Source organism: Polyergus mexicanus, unplaced genomic scaffold (genome assembly GCF_030449975.1).
Source record: "Polyergus mexicanus isolate NDT 795.1 unplaced genomic scaffold, iyPolMexi1.0 SCAF_2, whole genome shotgun sequence".
Taxonomy (NCBI): Eukaryota; Metazoa; Arthropoda; class Insecta; order Hymenoptera; family Formicidae; genus Polyergus; species Polyergus mexicanus.
Window position 1 is genome coordinate 1,398,234 of NW_027223322.1, and position 27,853 is coordinate 1,426,086.

The 27,853-nt window shown below is 33.8% G+C and overlaps 2 protein-coding genes across 15 annotated transcripts in view; one reads left to right on the plus strand and one right to left on the minus strand.

Annotated features, from left to right (window-relative positions):
- Window positions 1-27,853, minus strand: part of LOC138943016 (uncharacterized) — a 129,817-nt gene that overhangs the window by 34,004 nt on the left and 67,960 nt on the right. Inside the window, exon 1 of one of the 2 annotated variants that reach the window (XM_070313551.1) lies at window positions 22,866-23,150. The exons of the other annotated variant lie outside the window; for it this stretch is intronic. The gene's annotated coding sequence lies outside the window, so the exon portion shown is untranslated. Of the gene's footprint in view, window positions 1-22,865; window positions 23,151-27,853 lie in introns of those variants that run through there. 2 annotated transcript variants of the gene reach the window in all.
- Sytbeta (Synaptotagmin beta) lies at window positions 439-27,087 on the plus strand. 13 transcript variants are annotated; one of them, XM_070313591.1, is made up of 11 exons: window positions 439-468; window positions 573-883; window positions 6,797-7,116; window positions 22,421-22,475; window positions 22,860-23,094; window positions 23,600-23,836; window positions 24,242-24,340; window positions 24,512-24,785; window positions 24,910-25,143; window positions 25,450-25,617; window positions 25,715-27,087. In XM_070313591.1, the coding sequence occupies exons 3-11, from the start codon at window positions 6,844-6,846 to the stop codon at window positions 25,886-25,888; spliced, it is 1,749 nt and encodes a 582-aa protein (XP_070169692.1). In that variant the 5' UTR covers window positions 439-468; window positions 573-883; window positions 6,797-6,843; the 3' UTR covers window positions 25,889-27,087. The 13 variants fall into 13 exon arrangements, with proteins under 13 accessions (XP_070169692.1, XP_070169698.1, XP_070169705.1 ...); XM_070313597.1 differs by having other exon boundaries at window positions 24,245-24,340; XM_070313604.1 differs by having other exon boundaries at window positions 22,860-23,079.

The window sequence follows — 27,853 nt, forward strand, 5'->3', positions numbered from 1 at the left end:
AGCTAGTTTCTGTAATAAAAGCTGAATATCAACGAAATATGTGAGCGGCCTTGTCATCTGACAACTTTCTACATTCTTTCGTATACCTTATGTGCTTTTCATCTTGCTCCCCCACACTTGTCGTTTTTTTGTTTCATATATCTCTCACGATCAGCATTATATATATTCCCTCTGTTGTCTTTTCACTTTATCTGGTCCTTCTGTGTCAACCTCGGCTATCTGTACCTCAACTCTTTGTCTTTGTATAGTCTCTATTTTTTTGTCTACTTTACCCCTCTCCACTTGTTACCCTCTCCCCTTTCTATGCTGTCTCTTTCTTTCCTTGCACTCCGACATATATATATATCTCACGCTCTATCTCCCTCTTTTTCTCTCCCCCACCCTTTATCTCCCCAAGAGCGTATCTGATACCATGCTAGAGAGAAATTCAGTCGTTGACGCGCCGTGAAACCAGCAACAGCATCATACGTGAGTTTATTAGCGATTACAAAAACGAATATAACATCGAACAATTTTACTGATTTTAACGGTTACATTTCTTATACATGACTCTTCTTATGCGTTCACCACAGTTAACGACCGAACAATCGCTTTGATCGCGTTCAGGACGAACCAACGTTATATCAGAGACAGTGAGGACTAGAATCGATATTTCGTAAATAGTGTTGAATCTTGCAAAAGATAAATAATCGGATTACGTTGTAATCCGATTGCGTTACCAGTTGGGCGGGGACCGTATGCTGATATATCTACTGAACGGGCGGACTTTATTGGCCGCCTCTACTGAAAGTCCGTCTGACTACGACAGGATCTTCCACTTATCGTCTTTGACGAATTTGCCTATGAATTATCTCTTGCTACTGGCTTTCACATTCATATAAAAGTAAGGAAATATTATTATGATATTATTAAATTTCCGTATTTATATATTATTTTAATAAAACATTTTTTATTTTATAACATTTTCTCTTTAATTTTTAATTAAATTTTATTTTCTCCTACTTAATAATATAATGTAACATTTTTTTTTATAACTCTATATATAATGTAATAAAAATACTAAATAATTTTACTTACATAGTAGATTACAAAAAAATATATTTTTTATTTAATTTGATATGACTAGTAGCATGGTTTTTTTAAAATTATACTTATATATATTTTATAAATTTAAATTATTTAAAAAATTATACTTTATCATTTTATAAAGAAAGAAATATATAAATATCATAATTTCTCATTATTTTAAACAATACAATACCCATACAAGCTGATAATGTAGTTAAATCGGTGTAATCGATCGTTGTCAATTTATTCAAAGGACAGACAATTAGAAGATATGAGATTTCGATAACACGATCTTATCGTGAAAGTTTTTGCGGCTATATATAACGTCATCCGTTTATGAAATGTTCAGTGTAAACGATCATTTGCTAAAGATGTGAAATCAAGCGGATCATATTTACAACTATAAGAAAAATTGTTTCTTTGGAACTGTGTGATCCGGCCTATAGGTCAGACTTGTTCAAATGCAACATTTATATAATATTAATATTACATTAATTTATATTTCTGAAATTATACGGCTAAACATATAATTATTTTAATATTATTAGGAATGATCAATATTCATTAAAAAATCGCGATAATATTATTTTATTTCTTATACTTTATAATGAAATAAAAAATTTTTTGTGCGAAAAATTTAATGCATTAATCAAAATGCATTCAATAATATCATAATGCATTTATATAAAATTTACATTTAAATCTCCCCTAAAATTATATTTCTATTGAACAATTCATTGTTAACAACGATGAAATGATAAATTAGCATCATGGCAATATTATTATCATCATAAAAAAGTTATAACCCTATATCTTGCATAAAAAAATTTACATGGAAAGTATTCATTTGCCAGATTTCGCAAGAGAATCATAAACAGAAAACATCAGAATTTGTTACAATGATAAATTGCGAAATGTCTGTCAGCTATACAAGTCGTTTATCCTTTTCACTAAACAGAAAAGTAAAAAGATAATCTGTTTCCCAAGACATCGTATTTTCAATTTCTGTATAATTTGTAAACAATATGTGGTTTGTTACAAAATCGCAAATTGGACAATTTATAAAATTAATTGTACGAATGCAAAGATCTGAAAAATCGAGAAGTTTTTTAATCGTGTATATAAAAAATAACATTTTTTTTATGTTTAAAGAGAAAAAAATTATAAATTAAATTTAAAAAACTTGTAATATTTTATGCAGAGAATTTTTTTATAAGTCTGTGAGAACAAGAGATGCAAAGAGATAGATCAATAAATTGCATTGTCCGATGAAAAACACTAACAGTCAAGAATAAATTAGAAAGAATTAATTTTCTTCTTACCATATCTGTCTCCATTGACGGTGACATAGCCGGAATTAAACAGACAGAAAAATGAACATTTGCAAGTAGAAAGGTAGAGAGAATGGTATAGATATAAATTCTTGTACAATATTTTTTGCAGATATACCTGACGTTACGGTTAATGAATATTTGCAGAATCAATATGACAATACAATCGGATATATTAAAACTAATTTTCTTTGTTATTGTTCCCTCATCTTATTGTTGAAGTTTTTAGCCTGGGAATATCCGGAGATGCATTGTCATACACCGAATACACGCATTATAGCATTGAGGCATGATGCCATTGTATAATATGAAACACGCGCATACAATACGGGCATCTCACATTGCGCGATAAAATTCTATTTATGAGATTATAACTTCAAGACACGTACCCTTGTTATTTTCTGTCTCGCTAATAATTTTTTAATAAATTTCTTTCTAAGAATAATAATATATATATGTTACAACTTCCATATTTTCAGTAAAAAAAATATTTAAGCTAATGATTGCATACGATTGTATAATGATTGTATATGATTTTATACGATACAAAAATTCATAAAAATGGAAATTTTGAATCTACAAGTCAAATCTTTACTCACGAAGTAATTAATAACTTTACATTCGAAAAGATTAATAGTACTGTAGAAAAATCAAATTTGTGAATTCCGGAATGTAATATTAGATTTATTCACTTTTGACATAGCTGTTTTGCCCAATTCCTCTTAATATATTTAAATAATTATAAATTGATCTGAACGCCGAGTTAAAATAATTGATTTCTTTGCGATCTTTTAACGAAGCTCCATCTCTCTGGGTCTCTCAGTTATTAAGTATAATCATCATGTTAATCTGCTTGAGAACCCTAATGACATGATTTAATCCAAAAGGCTGGAATAGGATCCGACGACGAATAATTATGTTAATAGGATTAATTACCGTCTGCAAATTTTCCCGTAATTATAATAAATAACTTGACTTTTCACTCTCTATCTATTAAAATAAGTAAAAAATTTCACGTTGTAATATAATTCGAACAATTTTCCTTTTAACAGAATATGAAATATTCAAAAGCGTAAAATAAATATAAAAATCGTCAAATTTAAACGATAATATCGCCGATGTGTCAAAAAAGCAATGTAAGATTTTATATTAACTAATTTCTTTATTTAATCAATTGGATGTAATTGAGCGCATTTATATATTCTTTACGTTATGATATCGTGCATTCTCTGATATTCTTATGTATTATGATATTTTCTTTTCTCTCTCGACGTAGTATATAACGACGATCGATAATCGATAATTAGATTAATAGCCGTCCAATACTTTGACATATTATACCGTTGTTACTTTTAATGTTAAGCGATTAATATAAAATATTAATATGAAATATTAATCGCTTTCGTAATTCCATAGCAATTTGTCTTTCGGCATTAATAATTAATTAGCATTAAAAATTCATTACAACTTTTTTTAATCTCAAGTTTTTTGCTCACTCCATTCTCAACCGTTTCATGAGAATGTTTTATTGTGTCGTCTGTGTATTTAATAATTCTTTATAATTTTTGTTTTAATATTTTCATGATTATAATTACATTTTTCTGTAATTAAAATTCAGACATTTGTAACGTGTTTAGTCAAACAACTTTGAATTATTAATTGATGGGGGAACTTGTCATTTTTTATTTGCATGTAAAAGAGATTTGTATCTCTACGTTCTCCTTGTTAATTGCTTTCTCGCGTAAACCAATTTTTGATCGACAACCGTATAGTTCTCTCACGAGAGTAATTTAGATAGCAAAAAGAAATTGTTTTAGAATTTAAATTTCCAGAGTCGGCCAGGCTGCATTCTATTTTCACTCTTGTCACCGAATAATCCGAGACAATCGCAATTTGCGCTTGCCGGCATCAGGCAACCGGTACTCGCTATATAGTTGTTTACTCAGAAGCTCAGAAGCTTACTCATTATTATTCAAGCAGTCTACGATGTGCTAGTCACGCCTACGCGCCCGTTGCCAAGGCTGTACAAAATCTATGTAAACCCGAGAAGAGATATGCCGCCGTGAGAATATCGAGCAAATATTTCGATGAAAGAATTATTATTTAAAGCTATTGATATTTTATGCATGGAATCGGTTTCTCTCTCGAATTATATTTAACGACGAAAAATTCTTTTTACTAACGCACAAACTTACGTATTCATAATAGATTTAGAACTATATTTTGAGAAAGAATTCTGTGACTTGCTAAAAGTCTGTGTTAAATTACATTTTAATTGTTAAGCAAATTATACTACGAGAGAAAATTGCTCCTTCTCTCAATATATATCGCTCTCGTACAAAACATACACAAAGCAGCGTAATTTGTTCAAAGAAATTCCAAGAACAGCAATCATATGTCGCTCTACAAGTTTCACAATATTATAATATAAAATTTATAATATAAAAAATTTTTATAAAGTAACCATATATATATTAAATATAGATTACGCGTATATTTTCTATTTATTCTGTATTGTTATGAAGCGAGATGATCCATTAGAAATTCTGAGACAATCTCTAATCGCGTTATTAATTGGATTTTGCGAGCATTCGATCGGTATAGCTGATCCAATTACATTCTCACGCTTCTACGATTACAAATTTTACTAATAACTTTGCGTGATATGTAAATCTCCAGGTAAAATACATAATTGAATCCGTAATTACATCCATAAGGCACACATCGTAACAATGAGACTCCGTGAGACTGGTTGTATAAATATTATGTACACACTAATGTTTATGCCTCCCCCCTCCCCGTGTAATAAATACACTTGCAATACCCTGAAGCAAACCCAAATATCAATCGTTTGCAAGTTTGCTCATCACAAATATTCCGTCTAGAACGCATTTAGCGTCACGGAAAATTCCCCTCAGGAACATCTGTCCTATGGGAAACTATTATATTTTCAAAGGCAACTCGAAAATTAGGAATATTCATCGCGCGAACTTAATATTAAATGGAATAAGTTATATTAAATTTAAATGGAATAATATATACTATATTCATACTATATTCAAAATATAATACAATGACAATTGACTTGAGTCAGTTTAACCTCGCAAGTTTCTTCGGAAACAACATCTGGAAGAAATATTAAAATGTATTTGACGAATATTTTATCGACATCACGGCTTGATATATTACATATACCTTTGTTAAAGTAATAATTTAATGAAAATTTTATGGAAAAAATTATATGCGCGAAATCTATAGAATATAATTTAAATAAATATTAAACAACAAATGCGCATACATATAAATTTAACTTTTAATCTTTTGTTGAATGCTTTATTAAATTCATATCATGTCATATTAAATAACGTTAAAGAAAGTATTTTTGTATTTTTCGTAAAGTAAAACTGGTTCACGCAATTTATTACTACGGAATTACTGAAGCGTAAAACTTCGGTAAATACAAAGAAACCGGGAATTACAAGCGAGTGAATAGACGGGTCGAAGTGCACAGAAAAATTCATTATTCACCCGCATTAATTGAACGAATCGCGCGAAATGTTTGATGATGACGAAGAACATGACATTGCAATCGTAACTGGTCGTCTCGGTTAAGGCAGTCTCGTATCCAAGAATATAAATTTATGCGATCGTGACTCTGGTGTTGAGTAGGATTCATTCGCTACGATCTTTCCTGTTTCCGCCCTTTCAATTTAGAATTAAAGCAACAACGAGCTCGTCGATTATTGACATCGATTTCATTCGCAGCTCACGATTATCGATAATTTCTCATTAGAAACCGCGAGTTCAATTTAGCCTGTGTTCGCCGCACGATTTACTCCAATAAAAATTGCCTGTCTTCATCTACGTCGATCTTTTAACGTACTATCAATTGTAATGATAATGTTGGTATAATATCGAAAATCAATTAGTTAATTTTATATGATATTTCAGAATATAACAGGTTTTTGTATATCAGATTATACTTTTTTTTTTTTTTACGATACATATTGCAATACAAAATCAAAATTCCTTATTGCATTCACATACGTTCGTTTCCCAGAAACAACACAGGAATTCAAGAAAAATCTAAAAAGGCTTCCAAGACCTATATTTATTTCAAATCTGCTTTTATATTTAAGATTATTTTAAGTGTGATAGATCTTGGATAGTCTTAAGATTCCATTCATTCAATGAAATGACCATGTAACATATTAAGACTGTACTTGAGATAATCTTATATAAATATAAGAACGTATTAATCAATACAGTCCTAAAGAATTTTAAAGCATGAGGAATCATCCTTTAAACATCTGCACCGCATCATTTATACGCGCGTTAACTCTTGATCCAGGTTTCCGAATGACATAATGCAAAACGTTCAATCATTTCTTTTACAGATCAAGCAACGAGTGTTGAAGTGAGGATACGAGACGCCAAAAGAATAATGGTTTCGTCCGCGATATTCGGTGCGGCCGCGGGCACAGGATTAGCCCTAGTGGTGGCAATGACAATCGTAGTTTATCGTTATTACACCATGAAGCGGAAAGGAAAATGGAATTGGAGCAATCTGGATCGCTGGCCGGATCCGCCAGGCATCAGAAATGGCAACGACGAGCATCAGCCTTATCATCACCATCACTGTCACGCAGCAACGGCATCGCACGTGCTCGATTGCTGGCGGAAGCCGCAAAAGAGTTACTACGCTGTTCAGACCGTGGTTAGTATCTAGTAATCGATTCGGCATTGATTAGTCACATGGTTGGTCATCCGTAATAGTCTCTCTCTTTCTCTCCTTTCATCTATTAAAAACTCTTTTAGTGGAAAACTCATCTAAATTTCGCAAGACGCGTATTGTCGTATTTTATTACGAGGAGAGCGACTGTAAACAAACTTTTAAGAGTGGAAAAGAAAAATAATAGAAAATTACGCGAAATTCTTCTAACAAAAATCTCGCTTTGAGTACCAATGGATTAATTATTTACACTCAATTACGCAACATTTTTCCTTCTTAAAGATCAATAACTTCTTCATATTATTAGTCTTCGATTTCCTACCCCTCTTTTCGTTTTCGTTAATTACATATCTTTAATCCGCAGATTTTTAATAAATTAATGTATGTACTATTTTGTAACCTTAAGATATTCTTTAATTAGTTAAAAAATGTATTTTTTTTAATATAAATATTGCCTTGCAAGAAATGATGCTCTCTCTTGCCCAGTAACTCGTCGTCGGTATTTATGAACGTCGCCGGTAGAATATGAACAGGTCGGTAAAGCGTTTCTGTTAGCCGAAAGCCGGTAAGATATTACAAAATTCTGCTACGCTTGATTCTTTGCAGAATTTTGCTATGCTATCCGTGATCGCGACAAGATAAATTTTATTCACTGCCTTATGTCGGCAAAATAATCATTTCACATATCCAAGGAACACTGTGATCGTCGATATCTCCGATACAATTGTCGAGAGATCGTACGTCATTAAAGTGTATCGATAAAATTTCTAATATTCACGCTATTAATATTAATTAATATTTCTGTTTATTGGATAACAATAGCATAGATTATTTTGTTAATACTCATAAATTCTCTTTGGCAAATTAAGTACGAAACAGTAATCAATGTCCCATAATGACGAAATCCTTTCTGTACTTTAATTAAATTATATCGAGGCAAGTATATATTCTCGTCTATTTTATTTTTAAATTATAAAAATATAGCATTACATTTTTTCAAAATCAAAATGTTAAACGTTTAATAACTTTAACGATTCTAGAACATTGATAAAAGCGTAATGTATAGAAAAATCAATTACATATCCCCCATCGCTTATTAATCCAACAAACTTTGCTATATATTTATTGCAGGAAGTGCTTAATATATTCCCAATACATGAAGTTTTATTTTAAGCTTCTCGTACACTTGTGTTTGTTGAGTATACGTCGCATGCGAGGAGATAATCTTCTTATATACGGAAATGGATACGTCATAAACAGATCAATCCAACAGTCGAGTTTGATTGATATGACCTATATTTTCCTTTTTACGTTTTTTTTTTTTGGAAAAAAAAATTTCTCTGTCCGATCTATTGTTCAAAGTTCAAGCTGCAGGAATAAACGCTCGGGCGTGATTACAAACAAATGTAAAAAAAATTATACATCGTTTATATATATTTACGCTGAGGTTTACGAAGCGAAATAATTTTTATCGTAAACAAGAACGATGTTATAAACAGAGAAATGAAAATAGGATTAATGAGTTGGTTATTTAACCGTTTATCATGTTTCCGCGTACATGCATAACCGTGAAGAGCCCTTTTGCACGAAACCGGAACATTGAATCTAGAATTTCGATCGATACAGCGTCTATAAGCGCGATATCCTATTTTGCGAGAGATATCACACTTGCAATGTCACGATGACGAATGGATTTTACTGTTAGAGGATATTTTATATATATATATATATATATATAGGCGCTTCAGAGATTTCAATATCAATCTTGTTTTTTTTTAAATGGAAACATCCCAATTTTTTTACATAAATCGATTCCTTGCAATATTCTACATAAAAAAATTATAGAGGTATGATGAAGTTTAATAGTTTACGAGATATTTTATACATTATTTTATTACTTTACTTCGACATAATTTTACATAAACTATGAAATATCTTATAAAATTATTTATTTTGCAATAATGTTACCTTAATATTTTAAGCTCAAAAAATGAGAGACATCAATTGGTGTAAAGAAAATAAAACAAGATTGACATTGAAATCTCCGAAGCGCCTCCACCCAAGATCAAACTAATGGGGCACCATCTTATGACCCCCTTAGAACCGAACAATTTTTGTCTGGAACATTTCTTTCTATCTTGCTTTATTTTTTTAGATATTTAGGTGTCTCAATATAAATGCCCCATCCTGTATATATATATATATATATATTTACATCTTGATCTTTGATATCTCACTCTCTTGTTATACCAATACGTTATTTATAATTTTTTCTTCAAGATTCTGCCGTAATTCTGACGTCAGACGAATGATACATAAGCAATATATAATTAAAAACGTTAGCGTTGAAAGTGATCAAATTTATCTTTTTTATATATCTGCGCTTCCTGTCTCTGCTAAATATATTTGTCAAGTTGATTACATAACTTACATAAATAATAACGAATGATGATATAAGAAAGTTTGCTTGATTCTTAGTAAATGCAAATTTAATATGCAATTAAAAGATTTCTTGTATTTTTTTCATATAACAATATATATATATATAATCTCTCGTATATTTTGAAAATTTAAAGAATATTAACTTTAAAGTTACGGAAAAATCAAACTACAATAGATTAATTTCCTTGAATTCCTGAAAAAGGTCAGTGAGACATTGTCGTACTAAATCCTGTCGATTCATTTTTCTTATACATAAAACATTCGATTTTCTAACTTTTCGTTCAAGTCAATTTGCAAAATTGTGAACTCCTATTTTGTGCAAAGTGCATTGAAAGCATATAGTAATTAGGTTAATGTATCTATAGTCCAACGTTATCCCGAAGATGCGAGATTGCTTAGCTCCTCCGAGACTCTCTCTCTCTCTCTCTCTCTCTCTCTCTCTCTCTCTCTCTCTCTCTCTCTCTCTCTCTCTCTCTCTCTTTCTCTTAGAGAATATTCTTAAATTTAAATATTATCATTATTAAATAACCTAATTTTTTTAAGAAAGTATTTTAAATAAAAATTGTTGTCTATCGCGCAGTTATAATATAACAATATTTTATTAACGAACGAATTTTTATAAAAGACGTCAGAAGCACTCTGAATAAATATCGAATAAATATTCTTCCATTCGCGCGATGTTATTTAAATCAACAAAACAGTAATATAAATTCAAATGTCATTACCTTCACGAGACAAGTAATTCAAGAAAAACAGCTCGTCTCTCTACCATCGCAATAACGTAGTTTGCATGCTTGCTTACTTATACCCATCATCGTGATCGCGGAGAGGTTGAAAAATATATCGATGAAGAGAGAGACGAAGAAAGCGAAAGAGAAAATGAGAGGGCAAAGCATGCACACCTTTAAAGTTTTATTGTATCGATCTATAATGTAGAATGTAGACTGTCCTCGGTATAACGGAGAATTCCTATACTATACGGACAGAAGGATTCTACAGTTGAAGAACGGATGTGCGATCTATATATTGTAACATGTGTGAGAAGTTTCGGAAATCTCCTTGAATTAAAAAGCGTCGCTTATTTTAATCCTCTTCCGGATAAAATAAGTTCAACGTAATCCTGTCCTGATTAATCATGTCTAGACGCGAACTGTTACAGAATTACGAGTTCAATGCGATCCAATTAATATCTGGACACGAATAGAGTTGCGATGATTAATATTGAAGCGCCTTAGAAAATTGAACCACGATAGCCTTTCGCTAATTCAGCTAAATTTCAGCGAAACTTGATTAGACATTTAATAACAGAAACACTTAATTGTTGAAAGCGAGGAACTCTAAATTCCTAAACGAGAATCCGAAATTAGTACAACTTCCTCTAACTCCCCTTCCTAAATCCTCCCTTATGTTAAATTCTCCTTCATTAAACGTTTATGCTAAATGTTAATCTCCTTGCAAAACCTTGGGAACAAAGTTTGCACGCAAACATGTTGCGTGTCTCGCTATTTCTTACTTAGTATTAGAAACGATATAAAATAGAAAGGATTTTAAATATATAGCGCAACTATATACAATTGAAACAATAAGTAATCTTATCTATCGTATACTTCAGGGAATACAATCGTAGAATCGAATCTCTGTTTTCAAATTACGCATACATGACTCGCGTACATCGCTCGTCATCTCCGCATTCTGACATAGATAATAATTGATTTCATATTCAACGCTCTTAATTACGTAATTTACACCGATACATCTATATAAATAATAAATAGCACTTTGAAATGAAAGTAGAACTTTCCCCCATCCCCCACCCTCGTTCCGAAATCGCTCGTGTCCCTAAAGTGTAACCTGTTGCGGCGCACGCACCCTTTTCTATCTCTCTTTCTCCCTCGTAGCCGATATCCATCTTCTCTTCCGCTATCCACCAGGGTCTCTCTCTCTCTCTCTCTCTCTCTCTCTCTCTCTCTATTTCCCCTCGGTGGCGGAACCGACCGCCCACCACCTCGAGCCGTCAGCTACCCTCGGCGGCGAATCGCCGTTTTCTGGTGGTGCACGACGAGCCCTGGCTTTGCGTATACGAAGTCAGTCGGGTTGGCCCAGTATCACGGTACGGTGTTACCCGGTGGATACGCGTTCGGTGTTCCGCGTCGCCCGTAATCGACGTCACCGCGAACGAGACCACGAAAGTTGACGACACTTTCGTATATCGGTGGTGAGCGCGAGTAAGGTGGTGAGGGCAAAATTAATTCTGCTGCCAGATCGTGAGATCAATCGAGCACGTTGAATCGGTAGTATATCAAACGAGGGTGCAATTAATTATCATCGCGTAATGAGAATTCTTCCTCCCTCGCTATCCCCCGCACGCGAAACTAAACGCGCTCTCGATGTTACTACTCGGACGACCGATGACGAATCGGGTCAGCATAATGTTTAAGTAGTCGTAACCTGTGACGGTTCAGACGCTCGTCTCCTCTTCGAGAGAGAGAGAGAGAGAGGCAAGAGAATAGGTAGCCTTGATGTAAAATTAATCGGATCGGACTACAATTAGAGTAATGAGCCGCGGTCGCGCATAACCGCTGAATCATAATGAAATCAGAAACCCCGCTGTGTTTGAGCTTTATGCATGATTAACGGAGGGCGGCGACTGCGAGGATTCAAGCTACGAAATTTCATTGCGTTTAAATAGGTAATTTGTAATTTTTACAGAGAAAGTAGGGCAAAGCGCGCAATGTCACAATCGCGAGGAGGGGATCGCTATAGTCCTTGAGGGACCGTGGCAGATAACGTAATTTTGACGAGAATTTAGGTAGACACGTCAATCACAAAATAAATATCGATTCTAGGTGGAATACTCGAATCGGCACTGCCTATTCCTTCTCTTCCTTCGCGGTATTTATTGAAACGCGATCCACCGTGTTTGGTCTTATAATGTCTTATAATGATTTTCGTGACACATGCGTATCATTATAAAAAAATCAAGATAGCGCGAGATAATTCCAATGACAATTAAAATCCATAATGGCGTTTGAAAAAAAAAGAGAAAAAAGATATAACAAGGTCCAAGTGTATTTATTGTATTAGGTGTCAGCGGGTCTCAGAAATGACGTGACGTGAAATTTTTTACATACAAAAATTTAAGACGTACCCGCTATTCATCATCGTCCCCCATCGTCAAATTATATATTCTCTCACATTATATTTAAACTACACCTATATCGTATATGTAAAAAATAAGTTAAAAAATTAATATTCGTTCCTTCGAAATCTAGCAGTTATATTCCAGCAATAATAATCAAATTAATTTTTCTTTGAATAATCGCAACAACGATAATATTTGTTGATATATGTTAAACAATTGAAATAATTTTGGAAAATTGAATTTCAACGTTCCCGAGCTCCGAGTTGGTCTCATTTAACTTTAATCAATTTAAATATTTATCTAGTTTCAATACAATACACATCGTTCGATTTTATATTGCATGGAGTTTTAATGTACCAAGAGTTTTAACGCACGCATTGTGCATTACATTGTTTGTATATATTTTCGAATTTATTAACTAAATGACTCGTTATGTGTAAATAGCAAGAAAACGAGATTTTTTTTTTTTTTAATATAGATTCGAATCGCAGATTAAGTAGAACGGTATGAGATAACTAATCGACCGCTGACCGATTTCGCGGTACGATTGATTGATTTAAAGCGAAAGCGAATTACGGCCTAGGCAAATGCGCGTTTACTTCAAACGATACGTAATTAATAACGCAGGTTTTATTGACAGTTATATTCATGTAATGATAAAAGGTACTATATCGCGCCAATATCGCCCATTGCGCACGAGACGAAAATATTTAAATACTAATACAATTGAAATTATATTAAACTCGAAGATAATAATTATTTATTCAGATATTCAATTCATCCCTCTCCACACATACTTCTTTACTTTCGTCAAATTGTCTATCCGAAAATCCACGGCAATTTGTAAACTATTATAAATATTTACATTACTATAATAAACTATTACAATATTAAATAAATAATGTAATTATATTATTATAATTACATTAGGCTCAATAAATTAAAAAAAAAAAAAGTCCTTTAGATATTCACTCGTTTTTACTTCGTTTTGAAGAAAATCGCAAAAAAAGAAATAAAAAAAATTTTTATCAAAAAATTTTAAATAGCACTAAAATTATTAGATTTATCGAAAAGTACTATGAAATAAAAATTGTAGAGCATAGAATTGAGAAAAGAGAGTGAGTTAAAATGCTTCTAACGTAAAATTAGATTAGAGACAAAAAATTTCGCGTTGTCGCGTATTTATTTGTAATTCTCTAATTTTACCTCAGGAGTATTTCAATTCACTTTCTTTTCTCAATTCTGTGCTCTACAATTTTTATTTCATAAAACTTTTCGACAATAATTTTGATGTTCTTTTAAATTTTATTGAAGAAAATTTTTCGTTTCATTTCTCGCGATTTTCTTCAAAACGAAGAAAAAACGAAAAAAAAAAAATCTCTAAAGGACTTTTCTTCTTAGTTTATCAATTCTCCACACGCTCCCAAAGTTTTGACATTTAATTTTGAGACTCTGTATATAATAAAAGCCTCTTAATAAAGTTTTTGAAAGTTAGAAATCTTTCTATTATATTATAATAATAAATTCTCGCTAAAGCTTACCGCTATTAATTATTAAACGCGACTTATGCGAAATTTCAAGGAAGGAACCGTGCCACTTTTCAACTACATGGACATAAACTCTTTACATTCGCTCGAGAGTCGTGCAATTGATTGTCGAAGTAATCGTTACAAGAAGGCGAGTGATTCGCGTCGGACGTCCGAGCAACGTTTATTGCTCAAGGAGCAAAAGTTTTCTGCTTACTTATAGATGCAGAGGTGGCGAATAGCGATTGCGATTTCTTTCCGCTAATTCTCCACCATCCCGACCAAGATCCCCGCGAGAGCGCAAATACGGTGACAAACTGTGAAAAAAAAAATCGCACGCGGACCCTCGTCGCGGCCTAACTCGAACTCGGGACGGTTGTTTTGCACGCGTTCGTCAAAGTGCCGGACAAATTGTCGGAGGTCCTGGGCGATGTTCTGGAGCTATGCGGCGGCGGAAGCGGAAGCGGAGGCGCTGCGACATCCGGGGACAGAGGCATGTCTAGCAACACGTCGAGCGCGGCCACTAAAATCGGCGCAGTGACAGGAGTGGCGATAATCAGGGGTAGATGGGCCCAAAGGGGCGCGAGGCCGCACCTATCTTCCGTCGCTAATACCGATAGTGCCGACAGTACGACTTCGACCAGTTCGGAGGTACGGTGATTAGATCCCAGATAACCGTGTAAGCGAAATGTCAAATACGTGACATAATGACATAATGCTAACTTAAAATACAAAATACTGTATTTTGTATTCCGTATTTTAAATTATATTTTGTTCTAGGATAGCTTTTTATGTATTTCATATTTTTCATTTCATATTTGTCCGATATATTCGTATCTGAATGTGAAATATTTGTTATTTTTAATTCAAAACATTCCGAGAGAAAATTACTTTGACCAATTTCAAACAATGCCAAAATCTAAAAAGTCTAAAAGAATATCTATCTAAACGATCAGGCTGTTTTCTATGGAATTTTTTTAGAGATTTGTCCAGAGAATAAATCTAATGGAAAAGTATTATGGATTATTCGCTGAAAGACACTTTAGACATGTATGCAAGAGTATTATGCAGTTTCATATCTCAGCGAACTGGATACACTTGTTGCGCGCATTCTAGCGTGGTCGTTTCTCTTTGTTACGCGTGCGACTTTTGGCATTTCCTTGCGTGTCGCGGCGAGTTATATCGACACGCGCGATTAATCTCTTTCATGAATCTAATTATACGATTCCACTTCACCTTTCAATCAACACTTCTCTGGTTAGCGTACGATTTCACGTTGACTTATGCGAAAAAAACGCGAGCGCACGCAATTTTGACGATACTTTGAGAATATTTGAAATATTTTCAAGTCCTATGAACATGGGATTTTTTTTTAAATTATAAAATCAACTTATTCTCTCTGAAACAAGATCGGAGTTACGTAAGTTTGTTAGCCTTGCTCGTGCAAATGAATCACTATAAGCGAATTAAGTTTTGGGGCTGGCTATAAATATCTACACCGACTTTTCAGCACGTCGGTTTAATTGCTAATAGGATATAGGATATTCTATCGGATAATTGCGCCATTATGGCAATTAATTGAATGAAAATTAAATCAATCACCGGGCCATCATCCGTCGTTACATATCATTATTCGATAAACAATAGAAACTAATCGTGTATTTGTCTAGAGTTGGTGATAAGAAAAGAAAGAGAGAGAGAGAGAGAGAGAGAGAGAGAGAGAGAGGGAGAAATCGTGACATACAAAAGATCATTGAGAACATTATTAATTTAATGACGTACGGTCAATGAGTATTGTTTTCATTCCAAATTCGATGCATATTGGTACTTTTTATTAAATTATTTCAGATAATTTTCCTAGCATACTTGCAGGAGAGTCCAATTTCTTCCAAAGCAGATTTAATTTACTGATGTCTAAACGAAAGTTAAAAATAATTTATTATCTACAAACTTAAAAAAAAAAATTATTGATAAAACTAAATTATTTTATAATATAATTATGGAATTTTAATTACGAGATAGTGTATAATTAAAAAAAAAAAGCACGTAACGACGTTCGACTGATGACGATTATTCTTATCGTGCATTGAAACTGTAGTAGAGAATGCATAGTTTATACTATTCCCTTTATTAAAGTTTGACAAATAGTGAAAAAAAATAAACAAAAAAACGACACGAATACGAAAAGGAGGCGCGCGTAGTTAATTAAAACTTAGCAGCTGGAACGACATTATGGACCACGTTCCGGATCAATGCCTCCCACATGACAAGAAACGAAGAGTGGTGAAATTGGTACTGGAACAGCTCTGACAGATACACGACCATCCGTGATCGAGATACCGTCATAGATTGACACGCGTTCGATCTGCTATACGCGCGACAGATCGCGCAACGCGCAAAATGCTCTGTGTCGCAAGATATGATATTTAATTAAGTCGAGTCTAACAATAAGCTACGTAATATTGCTTTCAGAATCGTGGACTATTTCTTAATCATTAAATATAATCAATTATAGTGAGAAATAATATAAAAAGATATAATATAATAAAAAAATATATTATATAAATTTCTTAAAACATATATCCGTATATGGTCTCTAAAAAATTTTAAATCTATTGTATTTCTTACAGTAGAAGTTTCTTATATTAAGAAAGTATCGTGTCATTATTTTCGGCAATTAAAACTTTATATTCGGTCAAAAAATCTCGAGTTCAGTTTATGACAGTATATAACAACAACGTGAATCAATTTTTCTTTAATCTCGAAGAATATTCTTACTAATTTTCTAAAATACTAGTTTAAACCTAATTTAATCCATCTAATCATTTGTATTCGTAAATAACTTATTTTACTGCAGTTAAATAGTATAACGCAATGCATTGAGAATTGGAAGATTGGAAAACTGTATGCCATAACATTATTCATTTTCTGAAAATATCATTTTTCTCGCAGACTAGCTTCAATCATACAAATTCTTGTTAGAGAAAAAAAAAATTACTTAGAGAAAAAAAAAAGTGAAAGATTAAATTTCCCTACGATCGCAAAGTTGAAATTCTATCCTTGTTATCGGGTCTCAGATAACTTCATCTCGCAATCTTATACATTTTGAGAAATTCCACAATAATCGCGCGCGAACTTGATGCGTAGAATGCGAAACAGAAGAGAGACTCCATCTCTGTCTGTACTATTCGTAATTGCAGCAAAATCGGAACGAAGGATAGATCTTGATAGAACCGAGGCTTTCGGTGCTTCAGATAAACAACGAATACACTCCTCGACGTAATTATGCAAATTACGCGTTATAATTCGCAAATTAAGATATAGCTAAAATGTTTTGCAAAAACACGGAAGAGAATGAGAGGGAATAATCTGATAAATGCACATGTCAAGCTCTTTCTATTCATCGACACAATACTATTTTCCTAGATGTGCTGTTCTTCTAAAAGGATTACGTAAAGCTTCATAAGAAGGTTTATATGCCCTCGTGTGCTCCCGCATTAAAATTATTTCCTTTAATAAATCGGCGATTTTGCGATTTCCATGAAATTCTTATTGTCCGATAGAGGATTAACATTTATATAACACTTTTAATATTGCTCTCCATTTCAATCCAAACGTAATTATAAGAATTTTACATCCGTTTTTATCCATTATTCGTTCATGCACATTGCGCATCTCTTTTCCTTATCAATTTGAATTTAAAAATATCGTTAAATCCTCTTTCACAGAATTTCTTGTCTAACATTATCTTTTATACATGTATACCATATATTTTGTCGTCTTTTCATCAATATTCGTTTTCTGCTCCGCATATGTACACATGTTTTTTCGACTATTTGATTCTTTTTCACGCGTAACAAATAAATAAATACAATTTTTTCGTTTGTCCAGTAATTTAATAAATATAACGCTTTGCAATTTCAGCGAAAAACCTTAAAAATGCGAAAACTGCTGTTATTTTTTTTTCTTTTTTTTTTTTTATATTGTAGTGTGTGCGTATCGTCATGATCAAAATATGATGAAATAGTTTTTCGCTTCGATATTCAATTTGGATAAAAACTCTCTATCTCTCTCTGATAGGATTTTATTTTGTTATTTATAAAGGCTGACTTACTTTTACGGTCAATATTTAAATAAAATATCTGATAGTCTATTACTAACAAAAACTATAAACATCGCGAAAATTGCACATTTTTTTAACTTTTGTATTATATCCTCAGATATTCAATAACTAATAAATTTAATTATTCGTAATTAATTCAAAATATATGCATGAGAGAGAGACAGAGAGAGAGAGAGAAGAGATATTTAAACAAACTTTTTGTATTCTTATAATATCATTCCGCGGATGTAGTCGTTCATTTTGTTCGCGCATTTTTAATGTCCAGGATATCTCCTTACTGAGAGGATGACTATACTAGAATCTGCCGGCAATATTTGTTATGCATGGTCGATAATGGTTCATGTTTCCAACGATAAGCGAATATATTTTGCTTGCTGTCCCAAGAGTTCCTATCCCTTCGCTCCAATATTCCATTCGTGACTTATATACGGAACGGCGCTTCGAAAAGTGAAAAGTGCTACGGAAAAACTCTCGGTTCCCGGATCGACGCTGCGTCCAACGGAATTTGCATGACAAAGCAAGTTAATTTTTTTCGCCGCGATGCAACATTAAAGGTCTCGCGGACACCGTCGTGTCATAATAAAAGAAATTCTTCGCGGAAAAAAGAGGAAGAAATTTTTATATGCATATATAAATTTTTAATATTGCTCTCTCTCTCTCCTTCTTTCCCCCTCCCCCCCCTCTTTCTTTCTCTCTCTCTCTCTCTTTTTCGTGGCTTCGCGTTTTCCCGCGTGCGCGCACGTGTCATCTGATAGCTTTGATTCGCGAAAATATTTCGTTATTACGACGATTTTAATTAATTCACTCGCGTTTACGTTATTTTTAATCCTTTATCAGTTCTCTGATAATTCTGATATATCGGGAACCATCTGAATGTTCAACAAGAAATGGTATCATTGTATTATCTACAAAGAGAAGAAGTCTGCAAACGCGAGCATTTAAACTATACTTGGGAACTCTATCTATTCGTGTGTAAAAAATATTCTCCAAGATTCTTTGCAGTACTTGTAATAAAAAAAAAAAAAAAAAAAAACAACCAATAAAAGATCAAATCTTAAAAAAAAAATTCAAATATAATCCAAAATTATTAAGAGGTATTGCTAGTCTCAATTGCTGGTAGTATCGATCTTACGTGTATAGCTCACGTATATATCTATCATTTACGGGCCTTTCGGAAGTACGAAGTTAAGCACGTGCCTAATTTGCCAGGGATCGCACAAAATTTTCGCGCGTGCGGTGCGTGCGCGTGCATTTCATTATAGAAGAAAAGACGTGCGTAAGTTTATCAACGACACACAAGTATATATATGACATACAAACCTGAAACGTCCGACAGCAAACAGCTGTCAAATTTTAAACAGGGTATTTTACTAATTGGGCAGGGGGGGGGAGAGGGAGGGAGGGAAGGAGGGAGAAAGGGAATATACTTACGTATACGATATCGTACTTATTGTTAGGCACGTAAATATTCGTGTTAATACGATCGTAAATCGCGATCGAGGCGACGATATCGATGCGCATAGAAAAACGATGATAATATGGATGTTTCGACTCGGTGGGCGGAACCGTGGATTCCGTTCGCGCTCCGTTCCAAGTATCGACCCGTGAAAGGTAGCTTCCAGCGACCTCAACCCCGTAACTACCACCTACCCTCTCGTCACGACATTGAAATACGAAGTTAGCATCTTTGAGTGCTTCCCTCTCTCTCTCTCTCTCTCTCTCACACATTCTCTCTATCTCCTTTCTATCCTTCATCTCTCCCTCCTTGATTTCATGATTCAAAGGCTCGTCCTTATCAAGGGCTTATGGAGGACGCTTCAAAACTTCAACGAAACCGCTCGATTATCTTCGGCGTTCCAAAAGTTCGGGTCGAATAAAAATCGCGTTTCTTTCGGAAGATTGCGAATCTGATTGTTTATCATGTTTACAGATGTGTCAGATATGCGATGTCAATATTATTTTTATAAATTATAATAAAATTGAAGATATAACAAAAGAGTACACATACAGTTAATTGAATAGTATATGCATAAGCCGACACCATCACTGTGTGTATGTAAAGCCAATGAAATTTTATCTTGATATATCAAACACTCTACCAATATTTTATCCCTTATCCAAATATAAATCTTAATTAAAGTTGTGGCACGTGTTTACAACTTTTAAAAAAAATATTATTTTGTATTCCACCCCAATAAATTTTTAGTTGAATAAGATCCCCTTTATTTATGTAGGTAATCCTGGTAATCAAAATTCTAAAAAATTTCTCGCTTCACCGATTCAAGTAGGACCACCATTCAAACGCTATGCTTATAATCGAGTTAAAAGCCAACCAGCGTTTTCAAAGTTTACAGAGTCAACGATGATTATTACGAGAAAAAGTCCCCCTTTTTTCACGCTGCACGAGGCAAACGCTCAATTTCTAAAACAAGCGGTCTTTAATTAAAGCCTTAATTCCGCTGACACCAACGGGGAAATCACAACACGATTGGGGAAATCATACGTTCACGAAGTAGCGATTAAATCGTTAAAAGTACGATAATGTAATATAATTCTGGCGATGCCAATAGAAAAAAATACTGGCATGATCTTCTGTCGTGGTATTAAAGTAAAAAAAATAAAAAAAAAATAAAGAATGCAGAAATTTGTTGAAATCAGCGGGGGGAGGGGAGGAGGGGGTAATTAATGCCGCGACAATGTAAGAGAATATACATTGATGTATACAGGATGTAAAAAAATTAGATCGACAAACTTTGAAGAGAAGCAGAGAACTTTAAAATAAAAAGTTTTTTGTTAATATACTATTTTTTTCTTTGACGTTTAATTTTAATACCACTAGTGGAAGTATTTTCTACTACTTGTATCAAAACTCGCTCTTCAAATCGCGGAGCTCTTACTGAATGTCGTCGTCCTTGTCCATCCGATCTTCTAAAAAAACCGTTCTTTTGTCGCACAGAAAAATATCATTAACGAAAAATATTTATATCCTCTATTTCCCTTCAAAATTTATCGGTCTAATATTTTTACACTCTGTATATACGTTAAAATATAGGAGAGAGATTGTGGGTGAAATGTAAATTAATATGTAACGTATTGAGCAATGAAATACAAGTCTTGGAAATAAACATCACTACCGACGACATAAGATTCACGCTACGCCAGCGGTCGTATTATTTATGATCGTATATATACGAACGAGAAACTGAAAATATATTTCAGCGACATACGAAAAAAAATTATTATAAAGGAAAAAAAAAAGAAACTCTCTATTAGCTCGATTTTTCGTAACGAAAGTTATTTTTCAACTTACAAATCATGAATTTAATTAATCTATATAATAATGGCTAGATATAAATTCATATTAAAGTTTTCAGTTTTGTTTTGTGATAACTGCATTGCTTCGAGTATTTTAATGTATCTATTATAACAGCAGAAACACACGCGTGATTCTGATTTGAAAAATATACAATTAAAAGATACTTTCGCGAAATAAAAATATTTCGAGAAACTACATTGTAATTAATATGAACCTTTGTAATTAATTTTTCATGATACAATTAACTATCGTTCCTCTTTCATATATTTTCTCATTCTTTATCAATTTAATTTTTCTTCTATGTACATATAGATTTTAACATTTTAAATAATATTACGTTGTATGTACACACGATTTGCTTGTATGATGGATTCATATCACTTACAGTATCATAAATATAGCAAAACCGTATCAAGTAAAAAATAAATAAATAAAAATATCAAGAATATTCGCGTGATATATTTTTCTCGGTATATGAGATCAAGTCGTTCTCTCTGACTGCGCTGAAAATATTTTATGCATATAAATTCCAGCAGAATTTTTCATCCGAGAAAAATGTCAGAAATTTCTTGTCGAAAAATTATCCAATGCAAAATTAGAGCGAGATGTGCGCGCGCGCATAATTAATTAAAAATCTATCTATCGAATATTTAATGAGCACGTTTGGATCGAATAAACTCGGCGAGCTTCGCATGGAAGTTATTAAAGCAAATTCTGATTATCTCAATTTTCTGTTTCAGGAATTTAACATTGCAAAGGAGCAACATGCGGTACAACCATCGACGACCGAATCGGGTAACCATAAATTCCCTTAATAGGGGACTGTGTTCCTATAAATCCTAGTTAAAGTTATGTTACAATTTAAATACATACATACACAATAACCTGCAAGAAGGTATTTACGGGCTACAAATGTTAATTATCTCTGAGAATTGCATCTCAAACGAGCACATGTAAAATTTGCTTTTATATTCATTAAACCATTTTCAAAATGTAATATTCCGTATTTCTAATATTCATTCAGAGACTCTCTCGATACGTCGTTCATTATCACTGAACGAAAGAATTTACGAGATTATCGTCGCGCATAATTGAAAGACTTTCGAAAGCTATTTCCCGGCCGTTATTACTATGATAATTTTTCATCCTGCTTAATTGTAATTCGTTTTCTATCTAAAGGCTTACCTCATCAAAGTCGCAGCTATCCGGGCGGTGGCGGTCGTACGTTGGCGAGAAACTCATCCGTCAGCTCGCAGAGCTCGGTCGAGGGTGCGCCCTGCTCTTCGAGTCATCGCGGATCGTCGCCTCAGATCAGAGCTTTCGGTCCAGATGGACGGCATCATGCTCGACACGATCCCCTGCACGCCGCTTCCTCGTATCCACCTAGCAGAAACTCGAGGTTAGCGCAGGAAAAGTATGATATTTATTCGTTTTGTCTGTAGAATTCAGAATAAGAAAAACATTGAGAGAGCGCACAAAATAAATTTTTTAAAGCTTTATCAGAAAATGCGAGGGAAAAGACTTTCTTTAAAGTTACAAAAAATAGATAGCATTTTCCTCCTTTTTTATTAAACTTGCATGGTTTTCAACGAATTTGCATGAAACTTTGTTGATAGAGCGGCCATCACAATATGAATAAAAAATATTGTCCCAAAAATTTATTCAAATCACGAATACGTATATGCATATGTATTGATTGTTTCATTCGAAGTTTATTAAATAAATGACAGCAACCCTCTGCAACTGTTCTCATTTACAGATTTTTGAATAGTTTTTAAAGATTCTTTTATTTCTCTTTCTCGCACAAATTTAATCCCTCTGTATACGTAATTTTCCTATACTGGAAACGCGTACAATCTTTCACGCGACATTGCAATTTCTCTGTGCTCTTTTTTACATAGATGCGTAATTTCCCACAGGTCTCCATCGCCAGCCCGGGTGGCGTCCTTGGATGCACGTTGTGCAAGTCCTGCCAGTAACTCGGGCAGTCTACATAGCGGAAATGCGTCGCCTTCGCAGACCTCTTTGTCGTCCGTGGCAACGGGCGTAAGTTCTACTTGCGGATGTTCACCGATGAATGCCATTCAAAGTACTTCCAGACAGACTGGTCGTTGTTTATCGCCCCTTCTCATCCCACCGCCACGTGCTTCCATAAGGTAATAATAAAATTCTCATAAATGTAATCAATCATGTCAAAATTTTTATAAAAACATGAGCTATTATTCTCGCATAAAAAGCTTTAATAAAATTGAGATAGACTAATTTAACAGAGAGATAAAAATTTATATATTAATTATATATCATATATAATATTTTATAAAATAAAAATTATACGTTTCTCGTAAATAAGATTCTTTCTTAATTTAATCAATTTAATAATTATTTGAAAGCATTTTTTATAACATTAGCAAAACTTCTGTTAATCATGATTGATAATAAGATATTAATTAGCAAGAAGTCGTATAAATTCTTTTTGGATTTTTTTCGAGTATTTTAGCTTTCATTGAATCTTTTTTATCTCCTTATAAATTGTATTTCTCTTATTTCTTATTTTTCTACAGTAGCGATGGTGGTCCCATACCACCTGCTTCTCCGCTCGGTTCTTTACAACCGGATCTCTATCAAAGACGAGACGGTCCTGTCTTTCTCAGTGCTCGCAGGTACATAATAAAACTTTCATAAAACTTCACTCTGATAAAAAGCAGATAAATCTTAAATTACTCTCTCTCTCTCTCTCTCTCTCTCTCATGCTGTGCGACAAAAAACATTCGATTATTGCTAGAGATAAAAACATGTGTGTACATCTACTATATAAACCGCTATATTCGCAGGACGGGCAAGCAATTGGGCAGGCTTCATTTGCGCTTGAGATACGACTTTGATAAATCGGACTTGGACGTGCATTTGATCGAGGCGCACGATCTCGCTGGTAGCGATCAGGGTGGCTTCAACGATCCCTACGTGAAGTTGAGCCTCAGCCCGGAAGTAGACAGTAGGAAAAGACAGACGCAAATCCACCGAAACGATCCGAATCCATTTTTCGATCAGCACTTCAAGTTTCCCGTCAGCTACGAAGAGCTGCAGGAGAAGACTCTAGTTTTGCAGGCAATTATATTGCGTCGTAGAACATAGAGTATTGAATTGAGAACGCGCGTTCGCAATTCGATTGCATAATCGTCAAAATAATACGATAATCTGTTTGATAATATGCACAACATAATATTATTAGGTATTCGATTACGATCGCTTCTCGAGAAACGACGTGGTGGGTTCGCTGAGGGTGGCGATGGATAGCCTCGAACTCGTTTCCTCTACTTCCTCGGTGGAGGTTTTTGGTGAAATAGCGAGAGAACGCAAACCACCGGAAGAAATTCAAGAGGTCTTGGTTTCATTGTCTTATTTACCAAGCGCTGAGAGGCTTACGGTGCTCATAATGAAAGCAAGAAATCTGTTTCCCCCGCAGGTAGGATATGGCGGTGTGCTATCACTATATCGCATCGATAAGAATAAGAGCTTTTTTCTCTCTCTCCAATTATCCCACATCGCTCCTTACCTGAAAAATAAAGAGTAGTCTATTTATTACATTTTATTTATATATTTCCGGTTAAATAGAAATATTATTCAATAAATAAGATTTCTATGTTTCTTTAAGTATGTATGTGTATGTGTGTGTGTGTGTGTGTGTGTGTGTGTGCGCGCGCGCGCGCGCGTGTGTGTGTGTGTGTGTGTGTGTCTGAACAATATATATTTTGATTAACGTGGCGTACAGGATAAGGAAACATTGGATCCGTTCGCGAAAGTCAGCCTACTTTGCGGCGAAAGGCGAGTGAGGAAGAAGAAAAAAACAGCTGTTAGAAGAGCGACGATAAATCCCGTTTGGAACGAAGCGATGTCATTTAACATACCCGCCTCGTCATTAATATCGTCGGCCATAGAGGTATCTAATTTTTTTTTTTTTAAGATTAAAAATTACACAAATGATATTATATAAATTGAACGAAAAACAATATTAATTAATCACGTCTCTGTGTAAGATATGCGTGCTAGATTCGAGCAGCGAGTTGATGAGCGGAAATGCTATCGTCGGGTCCTGCATCATCGGTCCGGTTACAGGCACGGACAGCGGTAACAGCCAAGGACGAGAGCACTGGCTTCAAATGACACAGTCCCCGAGGAAACAGATCGCGGAGTGGCACACGCTACATTAATCAGATCCGGTCGAGGGCTGTTTAATCGCCCTCAACGTAATTCGCGCGTCCTCGCTTTCTCGAGGGAAATACAATCTATCGTCGTAACGATGGATAGTCGAATAGTATACGACAAATATTACACCTATCACGAAATACGTAGCGATATTGGATGTAAAATGGTAAAAAAAAAAACAATGGGTCCTATCCCTTTCGAAAAAAAGGAAAGAAAAAAAAGACGATGATCTCTATCAAAAAAACTTATTCTTCTGCACTTTTATAGGTATATTAATAAACGTTAAAGAGAGATTTGTGACATATCGTCTGGAATGTCGATGCAAAAGAAGGAAAAAAAGTAAAAAGGAAAAATAATCATGAATATTCTCTTCGTATATCCGTGCATTAACTGATCCAGGCACATGCACTCACATTTCCGTTCGTTGCACGATACTTGACACTATATGCGCGAGATTCAACTGTATATTTCTTAATTTTTGGAGATGCCTCACCGAGATTTAGACTTTTCGTACTTTTAAAATAATATCGCGCTGAAATATTTACGCAGACTCCTCTCTCTGAAGCGAAGCTGTAACGAAGGGAACCGTGATCCAAGCTGTGAAGCAAAGGCGGAGACCGATCTCGCGCGTTTCGCTTAACAGATCAATAATTAAATGTACAAACTAATATTTTAAGATTAAAAGATTGTCTCGAAGAGATGATTCTTATCAATTTCTCCGAGTACGCTGATCGAAAATCCGTTCCATCCTCGGTGAAAAGAGCTATTTTCTCTCAGGTTTATTCAGTATATACATACATTTCTCTCATATAATTATGCTTCTTCGCGAGAGAGAAAGAGAGAAAGAGAAAAAATCACGATATATTATATATCAAGAAGAGCCTAAGCCTGTCATTGTCTGTGACAAATGTGGCCTGGAAGAGCATTCAAAGTGCGCCATGCCTATATAGCTTTTGCAGACTAATCGAAAAGATCTAAAAATATCTCCGTGAGCGAGCATGCTAATCGCGAAAATTGATTGTCGTTATCGCTGTGTATTGTCGAATGTATAATTCATGTGCTAAATAAAACGGTATATGATGCGTGGAAAGAGAAATCGAGCGTGAGATGTCTTTCACTCGTTTTAACACGTCGAGCATGATTAAAATAATTGGCAAAATAAAATTTGTTTGTTACACTTTCAATGAGATATCTTCCGATATATATATATATATATATATTATAACAGAAAGTTAAGTCTGACCTTTAAACGAATTAAGAATTATAAATAACAAACTCTATATTCGACCAAAATTCACCATATCATATCAATAATTTAATTAATAATAAAGTTTGCACTATCGGTCCTATTTCTTCTACGTTTAAATATCGAAATAAAATAAGCCTGCCGGTTGTCAAAAGATTTAATCGTATGTACTTACAATCGTCTACACTACATCGTCGCGTCTCGTAAGTGTCTGTGGTTTGTCAGTTAAATTTGCATTGTCGTGACCCAATTATTGGAAAGCAAGAAGTAAATGTTAATGAGAGCGTTAAAACTATATATAAAGTAAAATATTATACATAATAAATAAGTATAATTATATATATATATATATATATATATATATATATATATATATATATATATGTAAAGAGAGAGAAAGAGAGAAAAGATCTAGAAGAAACGCTTCGCTACATGGAAGCGTAGTCCGAACCGTACGCTTAAAACTTATATATATATATTTAAATAGTATTTCTAATATTCTATATAATATATATAATGAGAGAAAAATATAGTATATATAGTTAGAGGCATCTTATGCGACTGTAACGATGGATATCGATAATAGAAATATTTGCTTTGACAAAATTAGAGACAAACTTTCAATGGAAAATAAAAAAGCAGAATCGTCGTTTTTGATGAAGCTTCTATAATAAAAAGTAATCACAGTATATGATGCTAGTTGGCCTATAAAGATAATTTAGAA